This window comes from Moschus berezovskii, chromosome 22, assembly GCF_049115385.1.
Source record: "Moschus berezovskii isolate FMDL1 chromosome 22, NW_MosBer_1.0, whole genome shotgun sequence".
Classification (NCBI taxonomy): Eukaryota; Metazoa; Chordata; class Mammalia; order Artiodactyla; family Moschidae; genus Moschus; species Moschus berezovskii.
Window position 1 is genome coordinate 11,453,097 of NC_142481.1, and position 9,809 is coordinate 11,462,905.

Consider the following 9,809-nt stretch of genomic DNA (forward strand, 5'->3'; position numbering starts at 1 on the left):
CAGCCCAGGAGAGGCCTGGGAATGGATTGCGGGCTACAGCAGCTGGGCCCTTGGTCAATTCCACGCTTACCGATGGAGGTCTGTGAGGCATCCTCTCGTAGTAGCCACAGTCATCCATCAAGAAATGACGAGGCTGAGCCAGTGACAGCTGTAGTGATCAGGCCATGAATATATTTTAAATAGCAAAGTTACAGGGTTTACTGCTAGTTGACATGAAGCAAGAGAGAAAGGGAGGAGTCAAGAATGACTCCAAGATTTTTTTTTTTTTTTTTTTTTTGCCTAAGCTACCATCAGAACTATAAGAACTATAAACATGTTGGAAGTTAGGGGCTACATGTCACATGACACAGCAACAATTTCTGAAGCCTGGATGTCTTATGAGGCTCCCTTGTTAGAATTCACTTTTGCAAGGCAGGGGTTTTTGTTTTTGATTTTAATTTTGTTTTGTTTTGTTTCGGACTTTACCCCTCCGTGTTGTGGATTACATTCTGCTTGCTCAGCACCTAAGGGAGGAAAAGGGACCTTTTTCTTCTTCCTTTGCCGAGATTCCTTTCAGCAGCAGTTGGAAGAGCCTTTGACTCCCAGGAATTCCCTCAGTTAGAACTGAGAAGAGGGGGGAAAGAAAGCAGAACTTCACATGTGGAATTGAATGGGATAAAATAGGTTATCTCACCGGTGGAGGATGGGTGCATAATATTTGGCTCTGCACGCAGACGGCCCCGATCGAGTGTACTTCACCAGGGGGTCGGAGACCCTGGCAGACAACACCATCAGAGCGGAGCTCAACTCTCGCATGATCCTGCAGTGTTGGGCTGAATCCCAGCCGGATGCTGAGTTTAACTGGACCTATGACAACACCAGTGTGTGCAAGGGGGAGCAGCTGGTCATTGAGGCCCTGACTTGGAAACACCAAGGGAATTATAGCTGCACAGCTTCTAACTCTGTCACACTGCTGACCTGCTCTGCCTCAGTCATGGTCAGCATCACAGGTGAGTCTTTCAGGTACACCTTCCCCTTGGGTCCAGGTGACTTTCTCTGATGTTGTCCTTAGCACTCTGATCTTCCTTTACTAGAGACTGGAGTGTGGCACTGACTGTCCTGCACGGTCAGGTCCCTAGTCCAGAGCTGTTGAATTCCAGCCACTAACACTCAGACTCAGGACTTCCCTGGAGATCAGTGGTTAAGACTCTGTGCTTTTACTGTGTGTGCTTCCACTGCAGGGGGTGAGGGTTCGATCCCTGGTCAGGGAACTAAGATGCTGCATGCTGCAAAGTGGCCAAAAAATAGAAAAAAAAAATTCGTGATCTCATTTCATCTTCAGAACATCCCTATACAGTAGGTACCATTTCCCCCACTTTGAAAATGAAGAAATGAAACTCAGAAAGAGAAGTTACTTTTGTCTGTGTCCACAGGACCCCAGAGAATCAAAGGTGACTCAGGTTTCCAGTTGCCAAAGCCCTTTGTTGTGATGACCATATTTGATTCATCATCTTAATCAGTAACATCATCACACCAACCCTGACTGATCACTTTCCGTGGGTCTAAATACTTCACCCACATTGAACATACCAAGCCTTACATGTACTGAACATGAATACATACATGTTTAATCTTTTCAGTAACAATATGGAGTAGGCTTCATATTATCTTTGTTTTTACAGAAGAGCCAAAGGGAGCACAAAGAGGTTAAGTAGCATGGCCAAGGTCACACAGCTGAGATGTGAACTTAGGACATTTGACTCCAGAAATGATTCTATTACTACTACAAACTTCTGCCTCCTGATGGCTGGGAAACAAGTACTCATCAAATGACAGTGGAGACAAAGCCCCAAGATTGGGGACAGGGATGAGGTCCTGATTCTCTCTCCTTGCCCAGGTCACCAGTCATCCCTGTCTGTAGGGGCCATCGCTGGCATTACCGTCGGGATCCTGGCTGTCATTGCCCTGGCCATAGGGCTGGGCTGCTTCCTGCACACTGGAAATGCCAAAGGGTAAATCTCAGAATGGGGTGGCTGTGAACTTTGGGGGACCACTTGCCCAGTAGAAGTGTTGCTGACCATGGTGCAGAGTGGTGCCTGTTGGGAACTGAGAGGGTTTGGGACGTTGCCCAAAACGGACATAGGATATGGGCGGAGCCTGTGGAGATGGACATAGTGAACAAGAGTCTTGGGGTTTCAGGCTCTCAAGGAGAACAACAGAGGATACCGTCTATGAGAACACGACACCCACTTCTGAGGAGGGTCACCCTGAAGAGTTCGGTCACAGTAAGTGACTCCATAGCTGATACCCAGGGTAGCAGTGAGGTCTGGGGAAGAGGCTGGTGCAGAGCCCAGGCTTCTGATCCCAGCTTCACCCCTGGGTCACTATGACATCATGGGCAAGCCCTGTAGTCTTGGACCCTCTGTGTCCCCATCTGGAAAATGGATGAGATCAGGGCCAAGAACTCTGAGGAGTTCTGCCTGTTCCAACAGCCACAACACAAATATGACAATGTACTGCCATTCTAGTCTTCCTCACTCTCAGAAAACTTTGTTAATGGATTCTATAACTTTGTTAATTGATTCAGAGAGAATCAATCATGACACTCCTCCCTGCTAAATTCAAAACAAGTCTCATTGTCCATCTCAATACAGTACCTCATGCAGCCTTCTCTGACCAAAGGCAAAACAAAACAGCTTTGCTATGTCTGGTCTAAGATTCTGATAAGATGGGCTCATGAAGCAGAAGTCCTCTGGGGACTGTCCAATTCAGCTCAGTTTTACAGAGAAGAAAACCAAGGCCAGGAAAGATATGTGATAAACACAGGCTACAGAGGCCCCTGGTCCACTGGGGCTAGGCCTAAGACTTCTGACCTCATCTGTGTCATCAAACAGCCTCATCTAACCCAGAACTTGATTTCCAAGAGCTTCCCAGGTCAAGATCACTGGAGATGTGATGGGGTAGTCCTGGGGATAAAAGAAGGAAGGCTTCTGCCACATCCTTCCTGGGAATAGAAGGGCCCTGCCTGGACAAATCGCCCCTTCCCTCATGCATGCGTGCATGCTCAATCGCTTCAGTTGTGTCTGGCTCTTTGCGACTCCATGGACTGTAGTCCACAGGGCACCTCTATCCATGGGATTTTACCAGCAAGAATACTGGAGTGCGTTGCCATGCCCTTCTCCAGGTGATCTTCCTAATCCAGAGATCAAACCCACGTCCCCTGCATTGCAGGTGGATTCATTACCTCTGAGACACTGGGGAAGCCCCTTCTTCCCTCATATCTCTCCGTAACTCCAGCCTTGGGCTGGCATTCACTTTCTCTAGACTGGCCCATGCCTGTGTATGCCAATGTACCCGCCACTCAAGGACAGATCCCAATCAAAAAGGTGGGTAATTCTCCAGAGGCACCCCCTCTACTCCCCTGACTGTCCGGCACTTCCCCAGCCCAGCAGGGCTGTTATGTCTCACCTCTTGGGGTGGGGGTGAAGTTCAGGCATGTTCTCTTAAGGATGCCCAATGGTAGCTTGGGTCCCTACTTTCTCTGGGGATCTCAAGACCTTCCATGGCTTTTTTATCTCTTCTTGTTTTCTTTCTCTTTTGCATGACAATGCCTAACCCAGAGTCCCCTCTGGGATTCAGAAGAGATGTAACTGCCTCTGAGGCCTGAGCTATTTCCAAAAATTTCCAGGGGTGACCATTTATCCCAGGCTCAGGACCTCTTCACTATTTTCTTTTTCTCCCAGATGCTGCCAGTAGACCCTCCAGAGCAATTATATGAGGTAGGTTGGCTTTGCTTGATTTTATTAAAGAAGTTGCAAAGGAATACAATCTGAGAATGTTATATTTGACAAGTATGAGAAGTCATCTTGTCTAGATCTTTCATTGAGCATTGCTGGGCCAGGAATGGGAAGAAAGTGGCTCAAGGCCTCACAGGGAACTGGGCTAGATTCCTTTTAAAATATATATTTATTTGCTTATTTATGGCTGTGTCAGGTCTTAGTTGCAGCATGCCAGGTTTTCATTGTAGCGTGTGGGATCGTTGTGGTAGTATGGTGGGTTTCTGTCTAGTTGTGGCTTGAGGGCTCCAGAGTGCGTGGGCTCAGTAGTTGCAGTGTGGGCTTAGTCGCCCCAAGGCCTGTGGGATCTTAGTTTCCCACCAGGGATCGAATCCACATTCCCTGCTTTAGAAGGTGAATTCTTAACCACTGGACCACCAGGGAAGTCCCTGGGTCAGAGTCTAGGATTCTAGGTCCTACCCTGTGCTGCTTCCACTTCCAGTGCTTGCAGTTGCGTTGCAAATAAGCTAATACCAGCCTAGCAAGTGACGGGATGCAAAGGAAGTTTTGGAGTAGAAGTTGCAGATGTAGTCAGGTGAAAAGGAAGAGTTCTGGTCCTAGACCTATTTCTGCTCTGATCCTTTGAGAGAACCTGGTTGGGAATCTCTTTGTCTCTGGATCTCTGAAGAGTGCACGTTGGCACTTTCCAGACGCTGTGGTTCTAAGACAAACGTGGGCCCTAACTGATGTCTTTGTTCACTTGCCGCAGGAATCACCTTCTACCATCCACGGCGGGTATTCTCGTGGCCCCAGGAAGCCATCCTCCAAACTTGCATTGCATCCCTTGGTCCCAACTCTACAAAAAGAAAATGCAGAGTCAAACTATGAGGTATTTTTATGCCACACAGAGTCTTTGGACAGATGGAGAGCTGCCACCAATCTCCCTTTTCCTGCTTGCTAAAGAGTCTGTGGGATAAGCTATCAAGAGATTTCCTTTCAAAATTCTTTTCAGTCCCTTTGCACCCGCTTCCATCTCCTATCACTTTCTGGTTCATTTCATTTCATTCCCTTCCTGTCCATCCATTTCACTCCATCCCATGTTTCCATCACACTTATTTTCACTCTACCCGTTTGACTTTCCATCCATTTAACTTCATTTAGTCTCACTTTATTCCAGCTGTTTCCTCTCCAGTCCATTTCTGTGTTTTTTGTTTTTTTTCATTCCATTCCACTCCCTCTCACTCCATTTCTTTCCATAAAATTCCTTTGATTTCCTTTCCATTTCTTCTGTTCCTCTTATCACTTCCCATTCCACCCCTTGTCACCGCTTCCCACCACTCAGTGCCATTCCTATGCATTCCATCCCATTCCACCCTGCTTCATCCATTGTGCCATGTTTTCTCTTCCTTCTTTCATTCCTTTCCATTCTTTCCCGCTTCTCCCTATTACCTTTTATTCCTTTTTATTTTTCCTTTTTAATCCCACCTGTTCATTTCTTCCACATTCCATTTCTATCTATTTTAATCCTGGTTATCACTTTTCCATTTCCATACCATACCATAACTTTCATTTATTACTCTTATTATTTCAGTTTCATTATTATTTTATTTCATTTCCATTCTTCTCCTTCCTGTTCCATGTCAGTCCTGTTCTTTCCATCCACTTATTTAATCCACTGCTTTCATTCTGTTTCCTCCTAGTCCACTCCTTTCTAGTCAATGTCCTATTTACGTTCATTTCCGTTTGGTCAGCTTTCATTTCATTCCACCACATTCCATTTCTTCTCATTCTATTTCTTTTCATTCCCTTCTTTCTTTCATTTCCTCTTCCTCATCCCTTCCCCTGCCATTCAGTTCTGTTTCATTATTTTCTGTTCCCTTTCATTGTATTGTCTTCCATTCTATTTCTACTTTAAAAAAATTATTTTATTGAAGTCTACTTGATTTACTTCACTCAGATAACGTGGTGTTATCTTCTGGTGTACAGAAAAGTGATTCAGTCATACATATATATTTGTATATATATGTATACACACGTACACACACATATATATACAATAGTTTGCATCTGCTAATCTCTAACTCCCAATCCACCCCCCAACTCTTCTGCTTCCTGTTCATTCTTCTTTAATCCATCCCACCCTGTTGTACCACATTCCATTCTGCTCCATTACCTGTCATATGAACCATTCTCAAAAGATGTGAATGTCTAAATATCTTCGGAATTTTTAATAAGAAAAACCCCTTGACAGTAGTTCAGACTAATTAAAGTGGGGATTAATTGAGAAAACACTGAGGAATCTCAGGTAACCAATGTCAGAAATTACTTGTGGACCTTGTGGGGATTAGAATCAGGAAGTTTTTCTCTCTTATGGCTGCTCATTTTTTTTTAAATAAGGAAAAGTATTTATTTGTGCCTTGTACATTTTAATAAGGGTGGTTGCTCATTTTTGCTGATCAATGAATTTGTTCCATTCTCCTTGGTTCAGATTGAATTCCTATGCAAACTTCCTGGTCACTGCTCCTTATAACTTCAAATTATATATGACATCACCCTCTACTACTATCTAAAGGTTTCTAGGTTCAGACTCTTCAGAGGAGAAGCACAGTTGTTCAGGCCATTGTATGGATTGTGCTGACATTTGTCAGCTCTCTAATTAGCTGTGAACTGGTACGAACATAGCCTCTTAGGTCCCTCTCGTCATCAGGATCTAGAGGAAAGGAGTCTCATTTGTTTGTTTTTATCAGTGGAGCAAAAGTTTTTCCTGGAAGTCTCACCCACTAAATTTCCTCTTATGTCTCCTTGGGTTGGGATGCTGTCATGTGGCACTTGTTGCAAGGAAGGCTGAGAAAATTAGCTGTTATCCTTCCCAGTCTTTCCAATAGAAGCAGGCAAGAGGGAAGATACAGGAGGAGTGTCAGGTCAGCCACCTCAGTGTCTGCTACCTTCTGAAGGGATGAGAAGGAGCAAACAATGCAGAGGGTCTGGAGTGGAGTGTTCTGAGTTGAGGAGCATCAAGTGAAAAGGTCCTGAAGTTAATGTATTTTTTATCTATTGCTGCATAAAGAATTACCACAAGCTTAGCAGCTTAAAACAATACACATTTATTATCTCACAGTTTCCTGGGTCAGGAGTTCAGGCAATTCTCAGATGGGTCTTCTGCAAGGCTGCAAAAAAGGCGTTGGCCAAGTCTCAGGTCTCATCTGAGGCTCTACTGGGAAGGGATCCACGTCTGAGCTTTTATGGTTGATGGAAGCATTCAGTTCCTGGCAGGCTGTCATAATGAGGACCTCAGTATCTTACTGGCTGTCAGCTGGAGGCTGCACTCAGTCCTTTCAGTGGTTTCCATAGGCAGCTCACAACATTGTACCTCACTTCTTCAAAGCCAAGACAGATGTCGCACTGTTATATAACAGAATCACATAATGTAAGCAGATACCTCCTGTCACCTTTGCCATATTCAAATGGTTAGACACAAGTCACAGGTCTTGCCCTCAAGGGGAGGTTTGCATCAGGGCATGAAAACCAGGGGACTCTTCCCTGGTGGCTCAGATGGTAAAGAATCCTCCTGCAATGCAGGAGACCTGGGTTCGATCTCTGGGTTGGGAAGATCCCCTGGAGAAGGAAATGGCGATCCACTCCAGTTTTCTTGCCTGGGAAATCCCATGGACAGAGGAGCCTGGGGAGCTACAATCCTTAGGCTGGCAAAGAATCTGTCACGACTGAGGGACTAAGCACAGACGCATGCATGATTACCAGGGGGTGAGGATTATGGGGGTCACCTTAGACTCTGTCCTACACAATGGGGAAGCAAAGGCCATTCCAGGAATGGAAAGGTGTCAGCGTGACTGAAGTACAATGAGAAAGGAAGATCTTCGGGATTTTCAAGGTTGAGAAAGGAGAATGCCAGAGAGTTTGAGCCCTTATAGCAAGTAGCCCAGGAAAGACCACCAGAACTGGAACTTACCTCTTCACTTTGTGTAACAGGTGCTTGTGAATCCAGAACTCAGCGTCTACTGCCAAATCAACCGTCCCACCTAATGGAAGCAGAGATCCTTTCTCCAGAAATCCTAAAGAAGTCATGCTCAATCATATATTCAATGATGTTTATTACATACACATTATATTCCAGCCATTCTCTTTGCAAACCTTGTGACATTCTGTTTCGATGTCTTTTTCAGGCTCTAGACCCTAGCTCTCACCAAATCTTAAGCTTTGGGCTCATGTTTCTTTAAAAGCAATAGAAACAAGTCAAAAGCCACCTAGAATTAAAGGACCAAGGTCTGATACCCAGAAGCTGGGGATGTCATAGCGTTTACTACATACATTGTTGATGGACACAGCAGGTGGGGAGAAGTGTGAGCCTGAGTCAGCCAGAGTGGAGCATGGGATGTATCCACAGGTCAGACAAGCAGTGTCTTTTCAGATCATGGTAGAGGATAAGGAACAAGGAGCTGTTAAGAGATGACAAGAGAAAACACTAAAGCATGGGAATGAGGCACCTAGGGAGGTGCAGGCACGAGATGCTTTGAATCCCAAGAGACTCAGGGATGATGTGAGGATGAGATTTGCTAACGGGAACAAGGAGTCCAGGATGACTCCCAGGTTTCTGGCCAGAGCAACTGGATGACAGTTTCTTCAGGCCACTTTCTGAAGCAACAGTGGGGTAGGAGCAAATCTGGGACAGAGAGAGAAATCAAGAATTTGGTTTGACATGTCAAGGATCAAGCAGAGACTCAAGCAGGCAAATGTTCATAACAGCCTAGATAGCTTCCTTTCCAGCTCTGGCCCCAAACAGCAGCAGCTGTCATGATGTTGATGCCCAAGAAGAACCGGATTGCCATTTATGAACTCCTTTTTAAGGAGGGGGTGATGGTGGCCAAGAATGATGTCCACATGCTGTATCACCCGGAGCTGGCAGACAAGAACGTGCCCAATCTGCACGTCTTGAAAGCCATGCAGTCTCTCAAATCACAAGGCTATGTGAAGGAACAGTTTGCCTGGAGACACTTCTACTGGTACCTCACCAACAAGGGCTTCCTCCAACCTGCCTCCTGAGATTGTGCCTGCCACCCTGCACCACAGCCATCCTGAGACTGGCTGGCCACGGCCCAAAGGTCTGGCTGGAGGGAGAGCGACCTGCAAGGCTCACGTGAGGGGAAGCTGACAGAAACGCCTACAGACGAAGCACCGTGCCCCCTGGTGCCGACAAGAAAGCTGAGGCTGGGGCTGGGTCAGCAACTGAATTCCAGTTTAGAGGTGAATTTGGTCGTGGACGTGGTCAGCCACCTCAATAAAGTTGAAAGAGATTGCTTTGTGTTGAATAAACCTATAAACAGAAAAATTAAAAAAAAAAAGTCTAGATAGAGCAGGGCTGGAAATACACATTTGGGAGTTGTCAGTGGGATTTGAAGTTATGGGGTTAGATGAGATCTTGTGTCAGGGGTCCCCAGGACCATCCTCAGGCTCAATGATTTGCTAAAAGGAGTCACAGGACCTCCAAGTTGTTATGATAATTGTTATGGCTCATGACAGCAAAAGGACAGAGAGTAAAATCAGAAAAAGGAAAAGGTACAGATGGTGAAGTCTGGAAGAAACCATGTTCCTTAGTTTCCAGGAAGTTGACCAAGAACTAGTCCTTTGAAATAGGCTTTTTTGGGGGAATAGGTAGGGTTTGAGCAACTCAGACCTGCTGAGTTAACCTTTTCCCCTACAGATCCCAAAGAGAGTAGATGAAGACAGAGAAGAGTAGGGGCTGACAAACGAAGCCCTGGTCCCTCCGACATTTATAGTTTGAGGTGGAGGATCCAGCAAAGGAAAAGGACTGTCCTTTTTATCCTGCTGAGAACTTCCTCCTCGCTTCCCCCGATTATCAGAGAGACAGATCACACTCTCCCTCTCCCTTATCTTTTTCTTTAAAGAAAATGAATTCATAACTTCCTTGCTGTTCTGTAGATGTTGAGCCCTCACTCAACTCCTGGCCAATAGAACCTCAGTATGAAACTTGGGTCTCAGCCAATCCTCAAGCAACTGAGAGAGAAATCTCTTGGTTAG

General features: G+C 45.6%; 1 protein-coding gene and 1 pseudogene across 5 annotated transcripts in view; both read left to right on the forward strand.

Moving 5' to 3' along the window:
* CEACAM20 (CEA cell adhesion molecule 20) overlaps positions 1-7,858 on the forward strand; it is a 114,021-nt gene extending 106,163 nt beyond the window's left edge. For 4 of the 5 annotated variants that reach the window (XM_055411904.2, XM_088830812.1, XM_055411902.2 and 1 more), the window contains 7 exons: positions 714-989; positions 1,877-1,991; positions 2,179-2,264; positions 3,304-3,365; positions 3,723-3,758; positions 4,525-4,644; positions 7,743-7,858. In XM_055411904.2, coding sequence (XP_055267879.2) covers positions 714-989; positions 1,877-1,991; positions 2,179-2,264; positions 3,304-3,365; positions 3,723-3,758; positions 4,525-4,644; positions 7,743-7,796 — 749 coding nt within the window. In that variant the 3' untranslated portion in view covers positions 7,797-7,858. The remainder of the gene's footprint in view (positions 1-713; positions 990-1,876; positions 1,992-2,178; positions 2,265-3,303; positions 3,366-3,722; positions 3,759-4,524; positions 4,645-7,742) is intronic. The other variant, XM_088830813.1, reaches the window with a different exon arrangement.
* A 706-nt stretch (positions 7,859-8,564) lies between these two features.
* LOC129546702 (small ribosomal subunit protein eS10 pseudogene) lies at positions 8,565-9,052 on the forward strand (annotated as a pseudogene).
* Positions 9,053-9,809: the final 757 nt, after the last annotated feature.